This window comes from Xiphias gladius, chromosome 10 (assembly GCF_016859285.1).
Source record: "Xiphias gladius isolate SHS-SW01 ecotype Sanya breed wild chromosome 10, ASM1685928v1, whole genome shotgun sequence".
NCBI classification, from domain to species: Eukaryota; Metazoa; Chordata; class Actinopteri; order Istiophoriformes; family Xiphiidae; genus Xiphias; species Xiphias gladius.
In genome coordinates, this window is record NC_053409.1 from 24,488,077 (window position 1) to 24,515,975 (window position 27,899).

The 27,899-nt window shown below is 45.0% G+C and overlaps 2 protein-coding genes across 4 annotated transcripts in view; both read left to right on the plus strand.

Annotated features, from left to right (window-relative positions):
- The first annotated feature begins 711 nt into the window (after positions 1 to 711).
- On the plus strand, positions 712 to 13,709 carry LOC120795189 (NLR family CARD domain-containing protein 3-like). The gene is made up of 15 exons (XM_040136837.1): positions 712 to 1,119; positions 1,613 to 1,738; positions 1,866 to 1,979; positions 2,141 to 2,254; positions 2,382 to 2,495; positions 2,657 to 2,770; positions 3,434 to 3,512; positions 3,691 to 3,922; positions 5,081 to 6,881; positions 6,994 to 7,167; positions 8,381 to 8,554; positions 9,856 to 10,029; positions 10,430 to 10,594; positions 12,031 to 12,077; positions 12,273 to 13,709. The coding sequence occupies exons 1-15, from the start codon at positions 1,076 to 1,078 to the stop codon at positions 12,794 to 12,796; spliced, it is 3,996 nt and encodes a 1,331-aa protein (XP_039992771.1). The 5' UTR covers positions 712 to 1,075; the 3' UTR covers positions 12,797 to 13,709.
- Positions 13,710 to 14,973: 1,264 nt separating this feature from the next.
- The window catches only part of brf1a (BRF1 RNA polymerase III transcription initiation factor subunit a), a 119,956-nt gene continuing 107,030 nt past the window's right edge, over positions 14,974 to 27,899 (plus strand). The window contains exons 1-3 of one of the 3 annotated variants that reach the window (XM_040136505.1): positions 14,974 to 15,229; positions 17,582 to 17,817; positions 21,524 to 21,598. In XM_040136505.1, coding sequence (XP_039992439.1) covers positions 17,634 to 17,817; positions 21,524 to 21,598 — 259 coding nt within the window. In that variant the 5' untranslated portion in view covers positions 14,974 to 15,229; positions 17,582 to 17,633. Of the gene's footprint in view, positions 15,230 to 17,568; positions 17,818 to 21,523; positions 21,599 to 27,899 lie in introns of all 3 variants that reach the window. The other 2 variants (XM_040136506.1, XM_040136504.1) reach the window with 2 other exon arrangements.

A 27,899-nucleotide genomic window follows, 5' to 3' on the forward strand; every position in this document is an offset into this window, starting at 1 on the left:
CCGAGGTTGCTGACAGAGCTCTGGACCAGACTGCGCGTCCCCGACGAGCATACGGCGGTCACATCGGTTCCCGAGGTCTGCGGGACTGGTCTCTCCCTGGTCCAGCAGGTGTCAGGTTTAAGACACGGTCTTCTTATTGGCTGAGACCTCCGTCACTCCTCAGGTACGTGCCTCCCTCGCACGGACGTTTCACTCTGGACGTGGCGGGACCGACTCTCGACACTTACCGGCTTATATCTGTAGAAAGAAGACGAGACACCACGCGTGGACCCGAGGACGGTTTCTCGAACTGCCCCGCCGCCTCCGTGGAAGGGGTCGTTTGTCACCCATAGAGACAACCACGTGTCTTTGGGTGCATTCCTCGCGGAGTAACACCTCTGTTCAGCACCGGCACCCGAGTTTAATAAGCACCGCGAGCCGCCTTCTTTTAGTCTCATAGTAAGATCATATATAAAAACACATCAAAATAACCCCTTCACCGATATTAAAATCTGTGATTTGTTCATCAAACCCTCTCCTGTATTGTAAATACTGTACATGAACAAGCTCTGAGGGTTCACAGGGGGTGGGAGTAGAACTACTTTTCTCATCGGAGGCCCCTGTGTGTGTGTGTGTGTGTGTGTGTGTGTGTGTGTGTGTGTGCGTGTGTGTGTGCGTGCGTGCGTGCGTGAGACAACCTTGGCGCTTTGAATCTTCCGCGAAAGCTGAGCGGATGGCCGATTGGGTCGAGTCGGCCCGCGTGGGAGGATCTCCCTCGGTTACGGCCGGAAATCTCCCGTCATCGGTGAAAACTTGGATTTCTGGCCGTGGTGATTTGCACACGGACTCCCACTTTTACCGGCTCATTCACCCGAACCGTTTTTTATTTTAAATTTTTTAAATCGGTGCCATGTTTAATGTCCGCACCCGATAACCTGTAGCTGGCGACCGCGACATCTTCAAATCGAGTCCAAAGGTACCGGTGACCGCCGGTTGTCGTCCTTTTCTAAAACGTCGCGGCAGGAGCCGAGACCGTGCCGCTTTTTCTGAAGAACCCAGTTTCGCGGGTGTTGTTGAACCGTGCGAGGACGTCAAAATGCAAGGGACACCACACCCGGACTTCAGACAGCAGAGTTTCAGGTTTGTGAAAACACACACACACACACACACACGGTGTCCTCTTCACTTCCGAACATGTGGGTCTGCCCTCTGAGCATTTAGTTTGTAGTCTGAGTTCTCTGGGGAATTTGTTAAAAAAAATCAAGTTTTTAAACTCAGCAATAAATCACAGAAGTGCGCAAGTGCGTCTAAACTAAAATGGACTCATCGGTTAGTCTCGACTTGAAAGGGACGCCATCCATTTATTTTTTATTTTTTAAAAGTCCAGGCGGCAGGGGTGCGTCGAGAGGTTGCATCGAACGGTTCCACTCGTGAAAAGCAACCCGCGGGTTCGACCCAAGCAAACGTGCCGATGGTTGTGTAGGTAAACGCGGTGCTTAAGGCCGTCGAGGTACAGAACACACAGAACTAGTTCATGGAAGGATGAGAGGTGCGATCATGAAGACAGATCACCTGAGTGTTACATCACAGATTTCCCAGTCAATCTTAAATGCCCCCCCCCCCCTTAATGAAGATGCCAATTTACCTCATTCTGCAGAGGAGAAGCCTCTCCTGTGCCCACCTCCGTGTCCATGAGGAGTGACCAGTCAAAGGATCCACCTCTGGCATTCAAAGATGGACGCCGTTCTGCTGATAAACGGTGAGGATTAACTGTGATTATGAGAACTTTGATCTTTTTTCCTTCATCACTCGCTCACGTATTGCAGCAGCTGGATGGCTAACAAGTCATTTTTCCCACCCCGGTGGTCTTCCACTTTTCCCTCCAGAGTCCCTCTGAAAAGACCACCTTCTGCTGAACTCAGCTGTGTGTCCATGAAGAGTGACGGGTCAAAAGGTCACCTCATCGATTTTAGAAAAAGACACTCCTGTCACAAAAAGAAGTAAGCTTTCACTAACATTACAATCGAACGCGCACATCCTGAAACGAAACAAAACAAAGAGCGACACATAAAAGTGAATGTACGAAGGGAGAGTAACAAAATAAGCCTCGATCCTAGTGCCCACGGTGTGCAGTGTAAATGATTTCCTGTGTTTCTGTCAGAAAAAAGCTTAGGAGAGAAGCCTCTCCTGTGCCCACCTCCGTGTCCATGAGGAGTGACCAGTCAAAGGATCCACCTCTGGCATTCAAGGATGGACGCCGTTCTGCTGATAAACGGTGAGGATTAACTGTGATTATGAGAACTTTGATCTTTTTTCCTTCATCACTCGCTCACGTATTGCAGCAGCTAGATGGCTAACAAGTCATTTTTCCCACCCCGGTGGTCTTCCACTTTTCCCTCCAGAGTCCCTCTGAAAAGACCACGTTCTGCTGAACTCAGCTGTGTGTCCATGAAGAGTGATGGGTCAAAAGGTCACCTCATCGATTTTAGAAAAAGACACTCCTGTCACAAAAAGAAGTAAGCTTTCACTAACATTACAATCGAACGCGCACATCCTGAAACGAAACAAAACAAAGAGCGACACATAAAAGTGAATGTACGAAGGGAGAGTAACAAAATAAGCCTCGATCCTAGTGCCCACGGTGTGCAGTGTAAATTATTTCCTGTGTTTCTGTCAGAAAAAAGCTTAGGAGAGAAGCCTCTCCTGTGCCCACCTCCGTGTCCATGAGGAGTGACCAGTCAAAGGATCCACCTCTGGCATTCAAAGATGGACGCCGTTCTTCTGCTAAAAGGTGAGGATTACTCAAGTATGAGATGAATTTGGTTCTTTTTCTATGACACTGGGTATCTGCATCTATAGGCAGACGTATTCACATGTTCAACGCTGTACAGGGCCTGGGTGTACAGCCCACGTGGTCCTACTTTTTGGGCTGCACACTGACACGCCATCTTAGGTTAATTGGTGACCAAAATTGCCACACATCCAAAACTATTTACAGGTCTCGGGGAGCGCTGTCGCAAACAGTGTGTGAAAAAAGTTGTAAAAAGTCTTTTTGTGCCTCCAGCTGCGCAAAATCTGATAAATTTTTTTGTCTGCAAAATCCAAAGAACTTTGAAAATGAAAAAATGACTCTGTATAAATGTACGGTAATACTTTTTGATGGCTTGACTTGTCCCCGTCAATCATCATCACACACGTCTACACAGCTACACAGTACTGAGAGGTGAGCTGAGCAGGGAAAATGACTGAAAATACCTGTGCAGAGGCTTTAAAGCATTGAGGGAATTTAATGACTAACTAGCCAGTATCTAACAAATGTAGGATACTGGCTGGTTACAAGGAGGCAGGTGAGTCAGTGTTAAAATCAAAATATATTTGCTTTGTGGAGATCAAACACGTGTTTGTGTGGAAGTCAAGAAATAGTAGAAGCTAATGTATGAGGTCGCTTCCACAGAATTGACCAGGAGAGCTCAGACGCTCCCAATGGTCAGTCTCCCCTGCTGAATCAAATGAACCTGGACTCTGTATTTAAGGTATGTAAATGTGTTACGATACCTTTTTTCCTCTGTTATAAATGTTAACCTCAGTTATATTAATAATAGTGTCCAAACGGAACTTTTGATGCCAGCAGGCCTTTAAACTGTACAAGGTTGAAATGCTGTTGTGTTCCACGAGTTTGGCATCAATATTGAATTAAATGTTATGTTCCAGGCGCTTAAGAAGCGCATCGTCACCCATGTGAAGAACGAGCTGAAGGTGTTCCGGAGGGTTCTGACACCAGAGGATGCGGAATCAGACCAGGGGCTGACGGAGGATGAGGAAGTGATGAGCGATGAGGAGGAGGAAGAGCAGAGGAAGAGCAGCTCGATGGCTTTACTGAAGATCACAATGCACCAGCTGAGGAAAATGGACCAGGAGTTGCTGTCTGACATTCTGTGGAGCAGTAAGAGGATTTTAAAAACCTTAAACACGCAAGAAGGAATAGATGGGAGATGACTACATTTCTAAACTGTTATAAACAGGTTAACGGTCAGTGATTTAAGTAGGGTCCACACAACTCCTGAGCATGGGTTAAACTATGCCAGGGCCCAATGAAGCAGAGCTCCACCTTTTATGTCCAAAACACTTCGTTGGCAGCTGCAACTTTGAACTCAACAGTTAAGGTGAAGTTAACTTGACGAAAACATCTCAGATTTATGCCTAAATAATCAACTGGAAAAGTACTTTAATTTTCAAGAACGATAATTAACCATATAAATAATAAAACAAATAAATGATAAACTTAAAATACTTTCCATTCTGTCCAGATCTTTTGAATGTTAAAGTTATATTTGACTGGTCATCAAACACAAGCCATGTCTGAGGCTTGCTTTCACTGTCCGCAAAATGCAAACTAAATGTCGGGCTTCAGTGTATCTATTTTTTTAAAATATGCAAAACACGATGAAATGAAGATTTTTACTCGATAGCAACTGTACAGGATCACCTTAAAATCCTTGCGATTCTGCCCTCAGGTTTTGCAATTATTGGTTATTACAACGCGGTGGGTTTGAGGATGATGTTGCATTGTGTTTTGGGGATGCACAGATCTGACTCTTTCTCTCCCAGTGTTGATAAGAATACCTTAATTCAGGATATCTGTCGACACAGTACCAGTTCAACAGCAGTGCTCTCTTTGTTGTAGATGTAAAATCTGTCTAATGCTACCCTGCTACATGGAACTAACTGGGATCACTCTTATGTGACTGTAAATGCGACACGTAACTATAAGTGAAGACGCCAGCTTGTGCTTATTTTAATGGCATCAATCTAGACAGGTTAAGAGACTGCATCTCTATAATGTGCCAACAGTATCTTCACCCGAGGACAGACACACAATCATGTTCCACTTGTCTAATACATGAAACACACACAGATCAAGCTGTAGGATGAGTGGTGTTGTGTTCAAGTGCAGACCTTCCTGCACTTTTACTTGAACCTGGTTACAACCTCACACACCAAAACTTACTTTGCATAAAGCTCATATTTAGTCTAAACTCATTCTAATTCTTCAAAATAAAATTCCTTTTCAATGATCCCTTTATGTTGTTTGCTCATTTAGGATGGCTGGATCCCATCTCAAATCAAGTCAAATCTAATCTGAAGAAGAAGTTCCGGCGTTTGTTTGAGGGCATCGCTAAAGCGGGAAACCCGACTCTTCTAAATCAGATCTACACAGAGCTCTACATCACAGAGGGAGGGACTGGAAAGGTCAATGACGAACACGAGGTCAGACAGATTGAAACGGCGCCCAGGAAACCAGCGAGAGCAGAAGCAGCGATCAAATGTCAAGACATCTTTAAATGCGCACCTGAAGGTGTGCAACCTGTACGGTTACTGTTGACGATGGGAGTGGCTGGCATCGGGAAAACACTCTTAACACAGAAGTTCACTCTGGACTGGGCTGAGGGCAAAGCCAACTGGAACATACAGTTCACATTTCCATTCACTTTCAGAGAACTGAATCTGCTAAAAGACAAAAAATTCAGCTTGATTGAACTTGTTCATCGCTTCTTTAGTGAAACCAAAGAAGCAGGAGTCTGCGCGTTTGACAAGTTCCAGGTTTTGTTCATCTTTGATGGTCTGGATGAGTGTCGACTTCCCCTGGACTTCCACAACAACGAGATCCTGACCGATGTCACAAAGTCCACGTCAGTGGACGTGCTGCTGACAAACCTCATCAGGGGGAGACTGCTTCCCTCTGCTCGCCTCTGGATAACCACACGACCTGCAGCAGCCAGTCAGATCCCTCCTGAGTGTGTTGACATGGTGACAGAGGTCAGAGGGTTCACTGACCGACAGAAAGAGGAGTACTTCAGGAAGAGATTCAGAGATGAGGAGCAGGCCAGCAGGATCATCGCCCACATCAAGACATCACGAAGCCTCCACATCATGTGCCACATTCCGGTCTTCTGCTGGATCACTGCTACAGTTCTGGAGGACGTGTTGAAAACAAGAAAGGGAGGAGAGCTGCCCAAGACCCTGACTGAGATGTACATCCACTTCCTAGTGGCTCAGTCCAAACAGAAGAACATCAAGTATGATGGAGGAGCGGAGACAGATGCACACTGGAATCCAAAGACTAGCAAGATGATATTGTGTCTGGGAAAACTGGCTTTTGAGCAGCTGCAGAAAAGAAACCTGATCTTCTACGAATCAGACCTGACAGAGTGCAGTATTGATATCAGAGCAGCCTCAGTGTGCTCAGGAGTGTTCACACAGATCTTTAAAGAGGGGAGAGGGCTGTACTGGGACAAGGTGTTCTGCTTCGTCCATCTGAGTGTTCAGGAGTTTCTGGCTGCTCTTCATGTCCATCTGACCTTCATCAACACTGGTGTGAATCTCTTTTCAGAAGAACAACAAGCCTGTCAGATATCTAACGCAGCCCATGTCAAATCTGAACTAAAATGCCTTCACCAAAGCGCAGTGAACGAGGCCTTACGGAGTCCGAATGGGAACCTGGACTTGTTCCTCCGCTTCCTACTGGGTCTGTCTCAGCATACCAATCATATTCTTCTACGAGGCCTGGCGACAGAATCAGGAGGGAGACCGCAAACCAATCAGGAAACGATCGATTACATCAAGACGAAGACCGGGGAGAATCCCTCTGCAGAGAGAAACATCAATCTGTTCTACTGCCTGAATGAGCTGAACGATCACTCTCTAGAGCAGGAGATCCAACAGTACCTGAGTTCAGGGCAACTCTCCACGGAAAAACTCTCTCCTGCTCAGTGGTCAGCTCTGGTCTTCATCTTACTATCATCTGGGAAAGATCTGAATGTGTTTGACCTGAAGAAATACTCTGCTTCAGAGCTGGGTCTCCTGAGGATGCTGCCAGTGGTCAAAGCCTCCAAAAAATCTGTGTAGGTTTATAGATACGGGGATAGATCGAACTTACATTATTTGAACACTGCTATCTCTTAATGAGAGGGGAAAAAAGAAATAACTCTTTGTTTTCTATTATTTCCTTGTAAGGCTCGATAGCTGTAAGCTGTCAGAGAGAAGTTTTGAAGCTCTGGCTTCAGTTCTCACCTGCCAGTCCTCTTGTCTGAAGGACCTGGATCTGAGTTACAACAACCTGCAGGATTCAGGAGTGAAGCAGCTCGCGGATGCTCTGGAGTGTCCAGATTGTATACTGGAAGCTCTCAGGTTAGATTACTGAATGTTACTTTGTCTGGCCTACTTTAGCGTCATAGCTTCAGCGTGTTCACAGTAGACCAGCTAGTATTTGATGAGGGCTGAGAGGGCACCGTTAATCTCTAAACTAGTCCCTCACTTCTTGTTACTAACCAGGGGCCGTATTCACTAAACATCCTGAGGCTAAAAGCAGCTCCTAACTGAAGAAGTGAAGAGAAGCTCCAAAAAATAATGTGTATATATCAATGCAAACTTTAAAATTCATGTCACAGAGCATTTTAGCACTAAAACTAGCACTTACATCTATGAGAAGTTCGAGGCACTTCAGACAACTCCTTAGGCCATTCTCAAACCCGTAGTTTGTTTACTCTGGCCCAGATCAGTGGATGAGTTAGTGAGCGAGTGAGCAAAGATTTATTTATATAGCACTTTCAATGAATTAGTTTTTCAGCACATCCAAAAGACAGAATATGTCTGATCTTAGAGAAACTTCTTAACTGCAAAAAGCACGATTGCTCAAGCTTCTTAACGTGTATTGAAAAGATTAACAGTCGAATCGAAAGTAATTAGTCACTGAAACCTGCTTTCAAGCAGTTGGCAGCTGCGGGTAATGCACCTTGTTAAAGCATATTTTGACGGTGTGCAAGTTAACAACGATCTGATCAGTGTACCAGCAATTCGAGACACTCTTAATAGCACCAGAGTTGATGGATTGCACAGCTGGGACAGTGGCAAAACGCAGTTTACAGCACAGATGAACGTTTGTTAGAATTATTCATCAAACCAAAAGTGCTCCAAACCCCACTTTAGCCCATATTAAATAATTACGAACTATCATAAATTAATATTTAAGTAAAAAATGCAAGTTTCATTGCCATAGCTGGATTATCCAGTAAAACTGGTTTTAGATGTAGAATTAACCCATGAAAGGATGAAGATCTGTTTACTCAGCTGGAGGAAATATAGAATCATCATGCAGTTAACCAACCAGTCACTGGAGACATAGCAAAGTTGTCAAACCCCACCGTAGTAGTAGGACTCCTAGTATTTAAGACAAGATGTTTGTGAATACGGCCCCGGGTATAGATCTGATATTTGTGTTTCACTGAGCATATTTACAAGACAATTGGTTTTAAGTTATGTTTAAGCTCTTAATTAACCCTGACTTATGCTAAAACTACAGGAGAAATGTTATTTGAGCTCCGTCTCATTCTTGCTTCCTCAGGTTGAGCGGCTGTGAGCTTACAAGCACGAGCTGTAAAGCTCTGGCCTCAGTTCTGAGCTCGCCGTCGTCCAGACTGAGAGAGCTTGACCTGAGTAACAACGACCTGCAGGATTCAGGAGTGAAGCTGCTCTCTGTCGGACTGGGGAGTCCACACTGCAAACTGGAAACTCTCAGGTTAGAGCAGTTTATGATGTTTTTTTATTTTTATTTTTTCTAAATATTAATTTGCTGCAAAGACATGTTGAGTAATAATGTCTGCCTCTTCTGATTTCTGTATCATTTGTGGTTACAGATTTCCCACACTGTCGCATTATTTTGCATTCCTCTATATTGCAAAATATCAAAATTTCATAATCTGATGTAACTAATGTAATATTCAAATGTCATTCACTAGAATCAAAGCATATACAAGTCGAACTGACGCCAGGAAAAAATTGCAAAATCTTCCTGTTATTCGACTATGAAGGTCTTTTTTTTTTCTTACTGTAAATGATCTATCTTTGGCATAAGCAGATCAAAGACTTCAAAATAATAATAATATTTCAAGCTCCATGAAATGAATTTGATCAATTTCATTAAAACACATTTTCCCATTGTTAGCCATGCTAACAACATGGCTCCATGGAGGGCAATGTCAGTCGGACAGTCCACCACAGACTGAAATATCTCAGCAGCTGTTATATGGATAGTCATTTTAAGTTGGTTCAGTCCTACATGTTCCCTCAAGATGAATCCTATTAACTTTGCGGACTTTTCATCCAGCGCCATCATCAGGTCAAGTTTTCAGTTTGTCCGATACTTTGGTTTCTGACTTAATACCTGCAAAACCGATGACATTCCCATCAACTGTACTTTTGTGTTTAGTGCTAACTGGCAAATGTTGGCATGCTAACAGGAAATAAACTAAACGTGATAAAGATGATACCCACTAATGTAAGCAATTCTATGTTAGCATTATCATTCTGAGCATTTTGCCATGCTAGTGTTAGCATTTGGTACAGTCTCACAAAGAACTAGCAAATTTAGAGGATTGTGGACAGAATCGTTTTTTGACCTGGTGATGGTGGTAGATGAAAAGTCATGGGATCCCCAAATTTATTATAGCTCATTCTGAGGAGGACATGAATGTGTGAACCCAATTTCACGCCGATCCAACCAACAGATGTTGAGATATATCAGTCTGGGACCAAAGTGTTGGACTGCCTGACTGACTGACTGACAATGCCATTAATAAAGCCACTGTCCGAGTGTGGCTCCAATATAAAAACCCGTAATGATTTAAAGGGAAAAAAAGTTTGTGTTCTTTTGATTTTTATTTATTTATTTATTTTATTTATTTTCTTTTAAAATCGAAGGCAAGCAAGGTTAGAGCATCAGACGCCTGATTTCTGAGAAACATACAATCCTATCTGTATTAAAGTGATACATGAAATCCCACCCTTCTCAGAGAAAAGCTGTATCCCTGCTCTTCCCAGTTTGAATCAGACCAACTTAAGGCAGGAATCCTGTAAAACCCTCTCATCCGTTCTGAGCTCGCCGTCGTCCAGACTGAGAGAGCTTGACCTGAGTAACAACGACCTGCAGGATTCAGGAGTGAGGCTGCTCTCCGTTGGACTGGGGAGTCCACACTGCAAACTGGAAAAACTCAGGTAAGAGTTCGTCGGCTTGTTCGCCGGATGAACAGTTAAAGCCCAGATTAACATGTAGAGTAATATCAGTGAACGGACAACCTGTGTAGGATTTTCCTCTGCTTACTTAATTTTGTTCCTAACATTTGATGCTGATTAATGATGATATTTTTTTTTGAGTTTGAAATTGAAAATAGCACAAATAGCTTTTAAAATTCTGTCACAAATTGATTCAAGAAGCCTGCAAGTGGTTGTAATGAAAATACAAAACGGTAAATTCATTCCACTGTTACATTTGAGTCTGTGGTTGTTTTCCTCTCTCTTGCAACACTGGGAGTTCAAGAAGAGTATGCTCACGTCATTTACAGTAATACCTGTGTGTAGTGCAGCAATACGTATGTTACACCGTGTGTGCTTGTAGGTTGTCAGGCTGTCTGATCACAAGGGAAGGCTGTACCTCTCTGGCCTCAGCTCTGAGGTCCAAGCCCTCCCACCCGAGAGAGCTGGACCTGAGCTACAATCATCCAGGAGCCTCAGGAGTGAAGCTGCTCTCTGCCGGACTGGAGAGTCCAGGATCGCGACTCAGGTATGAAGAGGCTGTCGAGCTATTCCCAGTAGCAGTGTTAGAGTTTGGAACTAAGTGGCTGAACGATGTTTTTGCCGTTAAGATGTTTTAATATGTTGTGCTCTGCTTGCATAGACAGCTAATGTGTACCTATAGTAAATGACCCCTAATTATCAATTTTGTCCTGTTTTTTTGGGTTTTCTCCCGCATGTTTCTAGAGATGGTTGTTTGGTGGTGGTGGTGGTGAAGGCAACGGGGAAAAGGGATCTTGCTTTTCTAAGTGAACTGGACAAATATGTAGTTTGTGACCTTGTAAAAAACCTTTTCCCACTTTCTTCTCTGTCACTGTACGATAAACCGCGAATAAGAGGATGTGATCAAGATTTCCTGAGGTAATCTGAGTTGTATAATTAAAGGGACGGTCCACTTTGATTATGTAAAAAATATATTTTCTCATTTACAGGCAGTAATAGCCAGTAATGCAGGCAATTCTGGTTCTGTTCCACATCCGCCTCGGAGAATTTAACCTCCGCTCCAATGCAGTGGAGATGATGGGAATTTCATTTGTGTTGCTCAAAGCGTTGGAAAAATACATTTAAAAAAAAAAAAAAAAAAAAAATCAGCTCTTCCCAGGCACAGTGTCCACGTTACACTTTATTAACCTTAGATAACAATGTCAACAGTTTTCCTCAGAAATCAGATCCAATCCAATTCAGTTTACTCCTTTTAATAAAAAAAAAAAAAAAATGCCTTAGAAGCTTTTAAAACATATTAAATATGGCGATATACTAATGGAAAGTACTGAAAACATGTGATATAATCCTAGGTCATGGCAACCCTACTGGTTTTCCTTAATACTTTGTTGCTTAAGCTTGGTATGATGGTGAAACGGGTATCAAATTTCATTCTGTGTGGTATTAAAAATGTCCCGCAGTCTCAATTTTAACTTGGTGAACCCTGCAGAGACCGTGATGCAGTGAAAGCTGTTCACAAGTGGATTATTCCAGAGTTTCCAGGCTTTAAATGCACAAGCTATTGCTAGTTTGATGCTAGCCTCTGAGGGTACCTACAACTGCAACGGCTGACCAGGAAATTCCACTTGGCCACTTTCTGTCGTAACTGGGGCCTTTTAAGATAATGACTGCGAAGCTAATCGTGCATTTTTCGGGTTATAAAAAGGTCATTCTTCATTAATGAGCCAAATTAAATTCTGTTAAATCTCAGTCACTCAGTGAAGCGACACGTATCACCCCAGGATATATTTTGCTGCTGTGAACCAATGTTGGTGATGTTGATGTGTTCGGTCGTGCTGTTGTCGTTAAATGTTGTATGTTTTCAGACACAAAGCCGCCTGGTTTACACGCGTAGAAATACAGCACGTGGACAAAAGACCACGTCTCCGTGAACATGCTGGTCTGACACTGACACATTTACCCCCCTGATCTGTCTCGTTTCAGGGTGGACCCTTGTGGAGAGGAGTGGTTGAAACCAGGCCTGAAGAAATGTAAGCGGGTTTTCAGTTTTATTCACGGAGAGAACGCTCATCCCGAAGCATACACATAATTCATTAAAGTTCTGATTAAAAATGAAAGCTCACGTCAAATGAAAATTAAAAAGAAAAACGACGAGCGTGGTGCACTGGTGAAGCGTTCATTGGATAATAGAGTGCCACTGATTTATGTCTTGATGTCGCCCTCAGACGCACGCAAGCTCAGCCTGGACGTAAACACGGCGCACAGAAACCTCAGACTGTCCGAAGACAACAGAACGGTGGCAAAGGTGCAGGAGGACGTGGCGTATTCTGCTCACCCGGACAGGTTTGACTGCTGTCAGCTGCTGTGCGGACAGGGTCTGAGAGGCCGCTGCTACTGGGAGGTCGAGTGGGAAGGACTGGTGGATATAGCCGTGACGTACAGAGGAATAAGAAGGAAGGGAAACTGTGCCGCGTGCAGGTTCGGAGGGAACGACAAGTCCTGGAGCCTCTACTGCTCCGACGGCATTTACTCCATCTGGCACGACAACCAACAGACCTTCATACGCCCGCCTCCCTCCTCCGTCTTTGACAGAGTGGCGGTGTATCTCGACTGGCCGGCGGGCACTCTGTCCTTCTTCGGCGTCTGCTCCGACAAACGGATCCACCTCCACACCTTCAGCTGCACGTTCACCGAGCCTCTCTACCCTGGGTTTGGAATAGGGTCCTCGGTGTCTCTGTGTGAGATGTGAGAAGGGGGTTTTTCTCTCTTTTGGCGTATCTCCACACACACACACCTGCCTCTTGTAAAACACACGTTGTTGATGCCTGCTGTGTGATTGGCACCCCTTTTTCTCGGCGTCGTAAATCGATCGGACCGGCGCGCACAGATGCTGTGCTGAACGCACGCTGGAACCGTTCAAAGTAATCTCAGTAATGCCCGTTTCTCCGAAGCCTGGTGAGAAATTTCTGAAGTAATAATAAAACAAGACTCATGGGGTCGGCAGCCCCTTGTAGCTTTGTTGGTCTGTAGTTGCCATGGCAAAGACTGCAGATTGTCAGACGGATCCAACTTCATTCACCCTAAATTCTCAAATATTATATCAGTAATTATTTCCCATCACATCTTATGTAAAGCCCTTTACGTTGCCTTGCTGTAGCTAGTAGTGCCCCAGTAGCAGAGAGGGCCCAAAACAGGGACAGGCTTATGTTAGAGAGACTCAGAACCTTCTCCGTGGTTTGCCCGTTGCCTTGTCCAATTTAGTAGCGTGCACATTTCCGCAGCCCTAATTCTAGAGTCGCCGCTCTGGTGCTCTCTGGCTTCTGACCAGAGGTTGGATTCGAAGTAAAGATCACTACAACGGAACAAGGCACACACCGCCGGCAGGGAGTTGTGCAGGTGCGCCGGAGCAAAACCAAAACGAGGGAATAATAATACTGAATACTGAATAATACTGTCCCACGGTGACGCCGCTGCTCAGATCTCCACGGGATAAGCTTGGGTTGGGGAAGGAAGGAGTGTGATTGTAATTTATTTTTTATTTTTTTGCCAAGTCACCTCAGAATCAGTAACATGATACGGTGGTATCTCATGTTAAGTACAGAAAAGGTGTGGGTTAATATAAGTTAAATCCTGAAGTGCGATGTTGTTTTTGTGTGTCAATCGTAGTTTTACCAGAAAAGGGCTAAAAACTGCACATCCCATATTATGCAAACAGCGCAGTGAAATCGTTACATGTTGTCTCATCCTTTTGTAATCACCAAATATAATATATAATATATATATAATAAAATAATAATATAAATCTCTTACTTTATTAATTGTGAGTCTTGTCTTTTTTTTTTGGTTTATTGTCACGACTCGGTTCAACCTAAGTATCACGCAAGCGATCCTGTTACAGACCCAAATCCTCCGCCCCGCCGACATCTCCGTGCCTCCCTCCACCCCCTTCGGTCCGCGGGAGCTTGGGCTTTTTTCGAGGGGAGCAGTCTCTCCGGACGCCCCTCGCGTGGCCCGTGCGGCCAACGGGCCCCGGTTTTCCGAAACGACTGCGGCTTCTTCGAGGGGCCCACGGTGGCCGGGGGTCACCGCGGGGTCAGAAGGGTCTGAATTCATTATCGGCCCACAATTCCCGATGGCAGCTCTCCACCTGCCTCAGGAGCCATAACGAGTTAATTAAGCCCTAATGAGCCGATGAAGCTCGGAGTGTTTCACGAGTAGTAGGCTCCCTAAACTTTCCCACATGCAACTATTAGTTTAAATAATTTAAGTCCACAAAATGAAAAGTAGCAATGCATTGACATTTGAAGAAAGGCTCATTGTTTCATGTTGTTGAATTGACTTCCTTTCAATTCAAAAATCAGCCATCTATCTACACACACACACACACACACACACACACACAAATTAGAGTCTCGTTCGTGAAACTGTCGACGGGTTGAAATATTTAAATAAATCAACACTGACCAGGCGTAGTTAAGAAGGACAGTGTCGATGGATATAGATGTATTCGGATAACGGCACAGCTTAAGCATCGGGAACACAACCAGGTGGAAAACAAACGCGGGCAGTGAAAAAAATGTGAAGAAAGAAAAAGACATGTTAAATTGAGGTGGATTTAATTCCATGTAATTCCACATGTCCACTTTACTACACTGTCCATTTAACAAGCAGGGACGTAAGAAGCGCCGTTACGTAAGTAGAGGAGTCCACTGCCCGACTTAACCCCTTACACGCCGACGTACTTCCTTCCGAGCTGATTTTTTATTTTTACGTTTTTACGTTTTTCTAACATCCAGCATCGAACATCCGACGCATTTTTACCTTAAGCCCCCCCCCAAAAAAACCCCTCCGCACCGTACAAAGCGTATTTGAACCAAACTCTGTATCAACACCGCTCCACCCCGCTCCGGGGCCGAGTTGGTCTCGTCCGTGTGCCCTCCCCCCGGCATCAAACGCACGTGTTGGGTGTGTTGTGCGGAGGGCTGCGCCGATATCACGGCGCTTAGCGGACCTCCGAGGCTTGTCCTGCCGCTGTTTGCGCTCCGCGGGGGCCACAACGAGACAAGCGTCGCAGTCACTGAAAAATACGGAGCTGTTGGGAGGAAAGAACCGAGACCGTCTTCGGTGTGCGGTGCGGTGAGCGGCTGCAGGGCTGCTACTGTCGGACTTCACCGGACCGAAGGTACGTCCGCTGTCAGCACACGCTGTCGTGGTGTGTGTGTGTGTGTGATTAAACAGAAACTCATTGCGGGTTGTAGGTGTGTGTGTGTGTGTGTGTGTGTGTCTCAACGTGGTCGCAGCGGCTAGCAGCGCTCAGTTAGCTTCCCGGGCAGCTGTCAACGGCTCCATGCGAGGCTCCAGCTGGTCCCCCCGGCTAACAGCCCAAATGGAAAACGTTAAGAAACATACGAAATACGAAATAAAGCCGATGCGGAGAAACAAAAAAGAAGCGGGGCAGTTCGGGGCGTTGATAGTCAGGTTGTTCTGTTTTGTTTAGCCCGCGGGGGGGGGCGGTAAAGAAAACGCTGAGTTAGCCGCCGGGTGCCGGGCAGTGCCACGTAGCTAGCCGGCGAGGTTCTGCACAATCACTGCAGGAGGAGGCTGCATCTCATTCATGTGGTGGTGGTGGTGGAGGAGGAGGACGGTGATGGAGACAACCTCTAGCAGCCAGTGCCGCAGGAAGCGCCCCTTTAACCCGAGTAAATGCAGCCCTACAACCATAGTAGAATAGTTCCTCATTAAATCTCCTCCACGGGTCAGACGTGACCACGGCCGGATTAACCCTCTAGGGGGCCCCGGGGGCGAAAACGTTTTGTTGGGCCCCCCTGTTGACCCCCCCCCACCAAGAAACCAACCAGTACTTGATCAGTCAATTCACAGAAAGATTCATCGGCAACCATTTCGATAACTGATTATTGATCATTTACCAGCGTCTCAGCTGTGCGTATTTGCTACTTTCCATGATAGCAAACTTTCTGTGGGACAGAACAACCGATCCGGTCAATCAGTCACTAAAGAAAATGTATTGATAATGAAAATAAATGTTGGTCGCAGCCTTACAGCACGCCCACGATGGATCAGTACGACCCTCCCCGAGGTTTTTATGTGTGATCATTACTTGTCCCACCGAAGAAGAAAAAAAGAATCAACATAATAAAACCCAACTTTACAACAAATGAGCTCAATCTAAACTAAAACAGTTGAGGTCCTGAAACTAGATTTTGGTCTCGATAAGACGAGACTGAAAGATGGAGGACTGAGGCGCCGTCATAATTGATACTATAACTCAGAATCTTCAACAAATATGCAGTTAATCGGATTGTTTAGACCCAAATGAGGCGGAGTAAACCTGGGGCTTGTGGAGTAGAAGTATAAAGTAGCATATAATGGAAAAAACTCGACCTACAAATACCCTCAAAACTACACTTCAGTACAGGTGTGGAGTACATGCGCGTGTTTGCTCTCCACCCATGGCAGTAGCCACATTTTACATTGAAATCCTAATATATTTTGAGGTCGGCTGAACATAAAACAAATTTCAGCTGTCAGAGGGGCTGATAGATCATTTTGATGGATTTTGATCGATTTTTGCCAATAGGACTCATTTATTTCACTCCCCACTGACATGTTGATCTGGAGTCAACATCAGGACTGTGGAAGGACAGAGGTTGTAGTAAAAGAGGAACTGTTTAAGACCGTATGGCAAGTTAATGCATTTTGAATGGTTTTTAAGGAGAAACCTTATCACTCGGCTGTTTTTCAGATCAGTTCTTTTGTCCCATCTTTGTGCTGGAACTGGTCTCACTCAAGAGGCTGTAAATCAGTTTGATCAGGTAAAAATACTGGAGCTGGAAACCACAGACTGGGGAGAATTTTTAAATCAGAATCAACTCCAGGGAACCAGCTTCACTGTACGTTTACACCCAAAAAAAATTAAACCTTTTGACTGGTTTTCTGAAAGGCTGCAACTCCCGATTTGAGATCCACTGATATGCCAGTTGTTTTCATGATTTAACTGAAACGATTTGATTTATAAAAATGTCAAAAAATATTTCTTACGGCTCAAGGGGGACATCTTGGAAAAAAAACCCCAAAAATATTCAGTTCATAATGCTGCAGAGATAAAAAGGAGAAAGGCAGCAAATCCAGCCATTTGAGAAGCTGGAACCAGAGAATATTTACTGGTTTGCTCGCGAATTGACTGAAAACTGAAACTGTTGATTATGTTAATTTTTTGCCAGTTTGATTAATCAACTAATCATTGCAGTTTTTAGTTTTCTTTAAACAGTGCCTGGTTTGTTGGGACCTGTGACCAGCTCAAAGGTCTCTGGTTCTATCGGTGGACAGGTCTCTCTCTGAAACCCACAGAGAAAACCCGGAGTTATAAGGTGTCAGGTCGTGTTTTCCACAGGAACTCGCAAATCCGAGCGTGTCAATCTTGTCACTACGTAAAAAAAATGTCCCTTGTGACGTGTGAACCCTTCAGAAAGACAATGTCCTCTCCTCTGCCTGAATGCCCAGGTTTTGATTTCAGGCCCGACCCTCCGTCTTTCCGCGTCACGCTTCGAGGCTTCCCGAGCGGCGCCATGAGCTCCAAGGTGTGCAAGAACTGCGGCGGCTCGGACATCGACGTGGACCAGGCGCGCGGCGATGCAGTCTGCATGGGCTGCGGCTCCGTGCTGGAGGACAACATCATCGTGTCCGAGGTGGAGTTTGTGGAGACGGGAGGCGGCGGGTCGCTGGCTGTCGGGCAGTTTGTCTCCGCAGAAGGTGAGGATGACGAACTGATTTTCACCTGTAAAAAGAAAAGTGTACCTGCTCACAGGAAATGTCGATGGCCGAGAAGGTCTGGCGACTCTGGTTCCTTGACGGGTTCGTGTTTGTCACAGCGTCCGTGACAGTACGTGGGTTCTTTTGTCAAAAGCCCTCAGGATTCTATCCCAGCATCAGCGTAGATATTTGTCTTTCGGGGATTTGTACCGTCACCTCTTGTCTTAACTTCTCCGCCACGGTAGCTGCCAGGGTGGAGATTAAATGCAGCGTCGGCTCATTAACAGAGAAGCTGCTAATGTGAAACGACACCAGAAAATGTGTGGTTAGCTTGAAGCTGCGGAGCGGAAAAATCGCCGCCACGATAAGTGTTAAACTGTGGTTGTTTTCGTACACTTTAAAACAAAGTAATGCGCTTTCAGTTTAGAACTGCATCGTAGAGGAAATGTGCAAAGACACTTTCTGTGAACTCAACACATTTTCTTTTGCCTTGATGGAAATCCTAAACCAAAGTTAGAAGTGTTAACCATCCAGGGTACAGGGGGGCCAGCGGTCAGCAGCCTGCTGGGTACATTATTATTATTATTAATTATTATTATTATTATTTGCTGTGGCTTGATTAGTTTGTGGTGGCCAACGGGAACCAAAGTTTGAAAACAGACAAAAACCAGACACTTATACTTATACTTATACTTAAGGAATTTGTTACCAGCAAAAAAAGACAGTCGGCTGCCAGTGTGATCTTGGTAGCGATGCATTGTGAAAAATGGCTCTTTGATGGTCCTTGTTCTTCAGATCACTGCTGAATTTGAAGTATTTCTGGGCCTTTTTTTTTCATATTAAAAATGCCAAAATGTTTTTTTATTTATTTATTTGATCTGGAACATCACTGACGCACATTTTGACCGTTATCAAAAACACGTGTTCTACTTGGATCGGATGACGGTTGCGCGAGGAGTGACCTGCGGTGGTTGACAGAAAGTTGACGTCCAGTTTGGGGAAAAAAGAAACCTCAGTGAAAAATGTGGAGAATTCCTGACGTACGGCGCCTAAATTCACAGCATGCGTTCTGTGTGGTCCTTTAAGAAATCTGATTCGGGGCTCTCACCAGATGCATAACTTTTCTTCTTTTTCTTTTTTTTTTTTACTTTTGCAAAAAAAGAGGAAAAAAATGAAATGTGCCATTTTTGAATCACCTGATGTTCTGATGCCCTCAGAAACAGCAAAAATAAACTGCAGCAAATCATGGTAGATTTTAAAAGATATCCACGCACGGTATTTTGAGTCCCTCAGAAAGTTAATGGTCTAGATCTTACTTGATCCCTATGACTCATAAAGTCACTGAATCATAAAATCATAATAAAACAGTGAATAACTTTCAGGAACAGCGTGGCTCTTATGTAATGGTTTTGTGTGTGTGTGTGTGTGTGTGTGTGTTGGTCCGCAGCCGCTTATCTCTGTGTTTAACATTCACCTCCCAGATTATCTCTGACCTCTAGCCCGCGGGACTCTTTACTCCTGCTGAGTCTGCCCGACCCGACCTCTCGTCGGGTTTTTATTTTCTGTGGTGTGGTTCCCCTGACCGTCCAGTAGGTGGCGCCGCTGGCTCACGCTGCAGTGCCACTTCGCCTACACGTTCCGGGGTATTCTGGTCTTTTTGAGAGAGAAACCAAACGTTTGTGTTGAACTCTGGCAAACAAAAGTAAATACTGGGGTTGCACCACCGAGACCGTAAAGATTGAAATTTCTTTCCTGCTGCTGGAAAATGACATTTATCTCGTCCTCCTGTTCCAGCTTCTTTACTGTTACACATCAGTTCATCTGCCACGAGAATTTATGATGAGAGTATTAACAATATCCTGTAAGTTGGGGGGGGCACCTCTGATACCAAACAGTCCAAGTAAAAGTAAACTCCTTACTCGCGAAGACATCTGTGCTTGTTTCTGCCTACATAACTAATTCATTTCATAATTAATTTGTCAATAAATGGAAAAATCAGCACGGGGGAGGTGGGGGGGGTGATGGGGGGGGTTCCCACGTTTGTCCTGGTCTAGTCTGAAACCTTTTTGTTTTTGGTGTCTCGAGTGCTGAGCTGTGTGATCTGGGCAGTAAAGGCTGCAGCTCTAACGCACGGTAGATAGGACGAGACGGCGGCCGCAGAACTGAGTGTGGCTGTGTAGGAGGTGCCCTCGCTGACCTGACACCATGTCCACGCACAACAATTCATGTATAGGTGCACGAGAAAGAAAAACAAAACAAAAAAAAACCAAATGAAAGCAGCCCGTGAGCTCCGATAAATGGAAAAAAACCGAAACAAAACCTGAACATGTCCTGATCGATCGTGTTTCGGGCGTTTGGCCTATTGACAGCGGCACTGATCTGCTCTGCGCACACACTTAAAATCGCCCGGGACAGGACATTAGATTTCAATGAGGTTTCACGTGTTTCTCTTATCTTTCATTGCGGCGGCAGGAAATGCTGATGGTCAGTTGATGAGGCTTCCACAAACTCCAGATTCTGTTGGTTCTTGGGGGGAAAAAAAAAATGGATCGGCAGCAAGTGTGGGGTTCAGTTTTTGCACAACGCAGGTTGAAATGCACGACGCGCAAAATGACTGTAAGCTGCCCGTTAACGCACAGCGAGCGGGTCGGTGGTCATTCCTAGCCGGTCAGGGGCCGGGGGGCTCTTTTTCGGCCCCGGGCCTTCCTCACAGTTTGAATCGAGTGCAGCGGCAGCGAGCTCCTCACGTACGAGGCGGCCACGTTCAACGCAGGTGTACGGGCCGGGTGAACCCTGACGGCGTCAGGGGGGGCGAGCAAAGGGGCCAGAAAACGGAGACTCGGGAGTGGTAACTCTAACCCAGCACAACAGGAATACAAGAACACGAGTGGCGTGTCGTGCATGAAGATGAGAACGACGTTACCTGAAAGGTGTAAAAGTGTCCCTAAGGCGCGTGGGGACCATCACGTTGGACCTGTCGATCCGAAGCATCCCCCCTCTGGGCCGTGGTTGGCCTCTGAAGGATGTCCGGCCCGTTGCAGAGTCCCTGTTTCCTGCCCCGATTGCTTTCGACGGCCTTTAAGAGCTCTTTTTAGTTTGCTCCATTAAAAACGACAGGCCAACACGTAGTTAGTGAGCTGCAGTTTATCGACTGGCTGCGACCAAACTTTTGACCAGTTAATGGATGTTTCATATCCGGTTTCCATAATATCTTCAATGAATTATTATAATAATGAATAAATTGTTTTCATTTTTCAAGCCAAAAGTCATTTGCTGGTTCTAACTTTTTAAATGTGGTGATTTTCTTTTTTTTTTTTTTCTTTTTTTTTTATCATGTATGATGGCCAATTAAATATATTAGATTTTGTGTGTTGTTGTCACTTTGGGCTCCGTGTGGGCATTTAACAGTTTTTGACATTTTAAAGACTAAACAGTTGATTTACAGTATTATTTATGGAAAATGATCAACCTTTAATTGGCAAATTAATCGATAATGAAAATGAACGTTAGTTGGAGCCCTGCTTTTGTTTTTCTTTATTAATTCAGGTTAACAAGTTTAATAAAGAAGTAATTCAGATGTGTATAAGAAAGCAGACATGAAAATAGCATTTTTAAAAACTGTTCCGGTTCGTATCGCTAAAGACGTCTCTGTCTATTTCTGTCTAATCCCCCTTTTAATATAAACATCTCTCCTCCGTGTCTCCAGCTGGAGCCAAACATCCCTCTTTTGGAGATGCACACCTCACGGGGAGGGAGTCCCGGGCTCAGACGCTGCAGAAAGGTGAGTGACCAGCGGAGGGCGCCGCGCACCTTTCATCGAAGTCTACCAGGGCCTCCGCCGCACATTTAAACTGCTGTTTGCTTCTCTTCACAGCGACAAGCGGCACAAGTTTGAATCCCTGTTTCAAGGTGTTGAGGCCTTCGTGTTAGTCTTGTTGAATTTGAACGATTGTTTTTTTTTTTTTTCTGAGTTGTTGAGGATCGGGATCATCCTTCATGCACATGTTACGTACAGTTTTTGGTTAGAGACACACCTGTAATTAAACATGCTGATTAGGTAAACATCAGAAAAATTAAGCTTTAAAGTCTGCGTTTATCTCAGAGGAGGAGACGACGACGACTTCAGGGGACTCTTTATTTTTCAGACAATGATGTGGATTTTACGGACGAGGCTGCGGCTCAGGTTTTATGAAAACATCCCCGACCCCTTGTTCATATTCGGCACTTTTTCACCCTTAGCTCATGTGCGTTGATAGATTGGATTTGATCTTCGCTTGTTTCACGTTGCCCGCAAAGGTTCTGCTGTGAAAGCTGCCGTGTAGCAACGCGGTGGTGTTTTTTAAACCTCATCTGACACGGCAGCCGAGTAATTACAGGCTTTTCTACCTTCTCAGACATTTCCCTCGAATCTTTTTCATACTGTTTGTTCAAAGATCTCCCCTCACGTCTGCATCTTTAAAGTCGCAGCAGCATGTTTTGGAGATAGTGACCATATTTGATAACTGTAATGTTTATACAAGTGAAAACAAAAAAGAAAATCAAATTTAAGGTGAAGTTTGAGGCCAAAGGCTAATTTAATGGTTTTCTCGCTGATGAATAATCTCGTATTTGAGGGTTTTTTTTTTTTTTTTTTTTTTTGTTTTGTTTTTTAAGGCTGCATTAGTTTTGGTAGATTAACTGTAGTGTCTTTTAAGGAGAATATAATAATTAACGTTGTCACCTGTAACTCAAAATATAAAATCTTTAGAACAGTTGAGGAAATCTCACCACAAGGACCATTGAGTAGCTGTTGTGGAGCTTTTGATTCAAAAATAAAGAGAGAGTTCCTGATTGTTTGCTATTTTTATCAGAACGCTTCAGTATTGCTTCTTAAAATCCTGAGGTCGATCCTCGCAAATGAGCCTGTTCTAGGTAAACACGTAGATCAGCGCCGAGTGTTACGTGGTATGGCATCGAAGCCTCGCACAGTGTACGCACCCCCCCTTTTTTTTGCTTTGAGATCATTTTGAAGTGCTTCCTTACCTTGTCAGCCTCGGGTCTTTGGAAACCTTTAAACTGAACCGAGTCGGACTCTGCTGCAGCCGCCGTTTTCTAAAACTGCAGCGTCGACTGGAGCCGAAAAAGGCCGACGTCACGACGCAGCAACTACGTAGTGACGTGGAAGAAAAAGATTTGTTATCATGAGCTGAAGCGTTACAGAAAAAATGTTTAAAAAATGACGCGTCGGTTTGAAATATTGACGTGGACGTCACCGCTAATGGTGACTAATCCCCCGCAGCCCTAATCCGGGAAAGAAAAGCAGCAAATCATTTCATCTGAGAAGCTGGAACCAGCAAGTGTTTCACATTTTTTTTTACCTGAAGGAAGCCAAATGATTAATAGATTAATCAAAACAGTTGTTGATTCGACTACACAATTAATCTACCAATCGCACTAATTGCAGCTCTGGTGGGATGAGAAGGCAGTTGCGGCTGATAACATCAGTCCTGTCGTTATATCTGTCAGGCTCTGAGGTTCTGTTCTCCCTGGGGCCCCGGAGGGACCCCGGAGGGCCCCCGTCTGGGTGTCCCCCCCGGACATGACGCTGACAATTTTATCTCTATTTTATCTCACAATTCTGGTCTCTTTTAAAAACACATCAACAACTTGTAGAAACGGACAAACCGCTCGGGCTGAGGGTTTACAAGCCTGTCGGGCAGAGAGCCAGAGCTCGGATACGATGGCGAGCAGCTGGTTACCGCGGTGACGACCGTCTGCTCCGCTGATTTTTTTTTTTTTTTTTTTTTTCTTTCTCTTTCCCGGCAGTGGAGCCGCAGAGTCACAGAGCTGTCGGACTGCAGCAAACGCTGAGTAATGAAGAGTGTGTATAGATACAGGGGTTTGTGCGACTGGAAAGGGATTAGTTTAGTCACAGTTTGTGTGTGTGTGTGTGTGTGTGTGTGTGTGTGCGCGCGTGCGTGTGTGTGGGAGAAGATATGAGGATGAGGATTGGGGAATACTTATGTGTGTGTTTTGAATGTGTGCAGGAGCAAAAAAGTTCTGTAATTCTGTGTGTGTGTGTGTGTGTGTGTTTGTGTGTAAACGGGGGTTATATCAGTGTCAAACACACTCCTTAAACGAAAAAGTTTGAGCTTCTGGGGAAACCTGCTTATTGGCTTTCCGAGAACGAGTTTAGAAGATCAATACCGCTCTGGTGTCTGTTCGGGGTATGCGACGCTGGAGCCGGGAGATGCTTAGCTTAGCTTAGCTTAGCTTATCTTAGCACAAAGACTGCAAACCCAGAGAAACCGTTAGCCTGGCCAACAGACCCACCCACCGGCACCGCCGAAGCTCACTACTGGACCTTTTTCACAGCAGACGCTTTGGCATCTCACAGCAGAAAAGGCCCCGGTGTATCTAATAGCATTAATAATGACTGTATTCCATTTTTGCAAACTGTGGCCTTCACAGCCACCGGATTTTTTTCTTTTTCCTCTGGATCGACGCGCTCAACTCCCTCACGACGGCGGCGCAGAGCGCTGCAGTGCGTCGTGAACTTGTGATGGTGGGGGGTCGTCCCTCCAGCAGAGTTTCACAGCCTCGAGGAGTCCATGTCAAGGGTCGCCGGAGCTGAAGCCGCCCCGGCTGCGCTGGACCATTCGTGTCGGGGTCTTTTAACTAACCTGTCACCCAGCTCTTGTCCAGCATCAGGCAGCAGCACCAGGCCCCCGCTCACAATGATCAACGGCCTTTCGAGTCTGTATATGTGGACGCCCAGTAACTCGCTGTCCCCTCTTAATCCACAGCCGGTATGTTTTACACAGACATTTGGAGCTTTTTTGTGCTAATAGGGAATTTTTATGGACCGGCTACACACGGTTTAAACTGTAACTGCGTGTAATGTTTAAGCCTAAGTAGCTTTGCATCTGAAAATTAGTTCATTCTCGTGGAGTGGGAGGATGAGGCCAACCGGGCCGCTCCCCTCTTTACCAGCTGCGCCTGTCTGCAGTTAGTCGGTCTCCTTGCATAGGCAGCAGAGGGAGGAGGATGAATGACGCTCTTAGCCGGTTTATCGTAAATGCCCGAACCCTCCTCTCTAAACAGTGGAGTCCAGGGGTTTGACCATAAACTAGTCAGAGGGGATGTAAAGTTTTTGTAATGGCTTTTGCAGCCTGTACACCCTGGTCAGTCAGGAGAGACAGTATGGTTTTAATCAGTCTACATAGTAGAAAAATAAACTTATAAAGGTTAGTACAAACAGTGTGTTTACAATAAATGAGCGTACTCTTTATTGTGGGGGATGCTGAAGGCTCTCTAAATATTGGTGTTTGTATTGGAAAAATCCACTTGTTGATCTTTCAGAAATATGTATTTGTTGTCCCCCTTCATGTTCTGGCATTCGTAGGATTATTATTTTCGCTTATCGTGTCGGCATCGGCCAAAGCAAGCGGCCACGTTATCGACCCTGAAATTCCATATCGTGTACCGCTACAACACACACGTGTCTCATTCGCTTAATGCTTAAAAAAACAAAAAAAAAAACTAAAGGAAAAAAAACAACAACCCCAAAACGTAATGGCAAACATTGGAAACCTCAGGAAATCACTGCGTCTGGCACAAAACCCCCTGTAAGGTCATAATTTGTCATATAGTTATGTGAGCTTTGCAGATACTGGTGGGTCTACTGTTTTTTTTTTTAAACCTTTGGACAGAGGCAGGTTTTCAGTCTTTATAGCAAGCTAAGCTAACTGGCTGCTGGCTCCCAGCTTCATATATACGGTGCAGTGGTATCGTTCGTCCTCCCAAATATGTCCCAACTATTCCTTTAGGTGTGTGCAGGCATGTGTTGGTGCGAGTAAAAGGTGTTTTTTGAGTGTGTGTGTGTGTCTGTTTGTGTGCGCGTTAGCTGGTGAGTCATCGGGAATAGCCTTGTCATGCTCTGTGTCTTTGTGTGTGTGTGTGTGTGTTAGGTCTGTAGGGAGATTTATGGCCGTCCGTGGCTCTCCGAGCCTGCCGGCGTCTCTGAGAGAGGAGCAGCTCTTCCTTTTCTTCCTCTTTCTGTCCCCCACAAACTTTCCCCGGCGGCCGTCTGCGCCTCCTCTGTCTCACCACTGACTGATTCATGTCTGGGAGCACAGACCCTGCCTCCTCCTCCGTGTTTGTGTATTTGAGCTTGGGCTTTAATGTATCCCCGGCCCCTCGCGTATCGCCCCACAGCGCCTTGCAGTGTAGGCGTGTAGGCCGGAATTTAAATGTGGCTTTAAAAGCTGCTGCAGGCGAGATTTGCGTGTGAAAACACACTTCTGAATCACAAAGTGGAGGCGCAGTAAAAAAAAAAAAAAAAAAAAAATTGAGCGTCTAATTCCCTTAAATCTAGATGTAAAGCTGGAAGGTGTGTGAATTTATCGACACTGTGATTCTAGTTTGAATGAGTCTAATTTGAAATTAGTGGCTGGTAGTGGACATATCACCACCTCGACTGAGCTTTTTTAGCTCCCCGTTTCGGTTCGGCGGCACATTCACGTTCACGTGTGGTCAGTCTCAAGTGTTTTCAGCAAAACGAGCTCCGATAAACTGAGTGTACGCCACCCGCTAAGCCCCAGGCTGCAGACGGGCAAAGCCGGAGACAAACTGGCGAAGGACGTGGAGCATCAGGAGGTGAAATAGCCAGATATTTTCTCAGCGGGGTTGGTGGAGACCAAACCAGAGTTGAAAGGAGGGTTGACGATTGTACTTCATCAGGTGGACAAAACGATGATGGTGACGTTACTCTCTGTCACTCTCAAGGACAGCAGTAGCCCACACAGTTCTGTTTTACGTTACAGCGGGTGTCGGCATACACGTGCTGTGGACAGAGCCAGGCTGGCTGCTTCCCACCGCTTACGGTCTTCATACTGAGCTGAGCTCGTCGCTTCCCAGGCTCTAACTCTTGCAAAGAAAGTGAATAAGTGTATTTCCAGAATGTAAGACTTTTAGGCAGTTTAAAAAAAAAAAAATCCTACATGTCGGAAGAGTTCGCAGGTTACTGTGATGATTTGTGACTCGACGCTAACGCCGTTCACACGTACTTGCTGGATACAGTAAGTAGTTGGCAGGATCTGGGCCTCTCATGAATCTGTGGTTCTGGGTGTGTGTTTTTGTTTTGAGCGCATACTGTACATACACTGCTCCGACTGTACGGTTGCTTTCTGACATACCAGCAGTGAGAAATGGGGCGGGGGGGGGGTGCAGATCAGCCTTTCCTCCATGCTGTTACGCCTCCGCGCCGGCGACAGCTGTGGCCGAAGGAATAATGTTTTCCATCCGTCCGTCCCCTTGAGGGAATTTCATTACATCTGGCACAAACAAAGTCCACTTGGACTCAAGGATGAACCGGTTAGAATTTGGTGGTCAAAGGTCAAGGTCGCTGTGACCTCACAAAACATATTTTTTTTTGGCTCGTAACTCAAGAATTTATAAGCTAATTATGGTAAAATACACTTAATACCTTTTTTATTAAATTTCTTGAAAGCCTTCACTACATATATTATATGAGTCTGGACAGACATGGATGTAAACTGCCACTTAACTGATTGGCAGAGGCCTACAATTGTGAGGCAGTAATTCTAGTTGCTCATGTAAATGTTATTTATTTATCTAGAGGCACCTATGACGGAATCAGTCGAGGTTTGAGCTGAAGAGTCACGCAAAGGGCAGCGGGTTTTTTTATTTTTATTTTTTATATATATATATTATATATCTTTTTTTGTTTAAACCGAAGAAGAGGAGTCCTGATCATAGCTACAGCGCTGAGTCTGTGCCCCACTTATCGTCTGTGACATAAACTCTAGGTTTCAGGGTAGAAGCTTTGTCTTCTTCACAGTAGTTGGTTCAGTTCAAAACGCCTTTTGGTTTATTTACATATAGGTTTTATGTATGAACATGCTGCATGTCTTCTGTCTACAAGGCCACTTTTTTCTTTGAAGAGACAACAGACCAGAGGGACGTGATTTTTTTTTTTAGCAGGATATTTTCATGTCGGGAAATTGCGATTTCACTCAAATGTTAAGTGCAGCTTTGAGCGTCTGAGCCGAAGAAGCCATCCACATAAAGGCTAAAACATC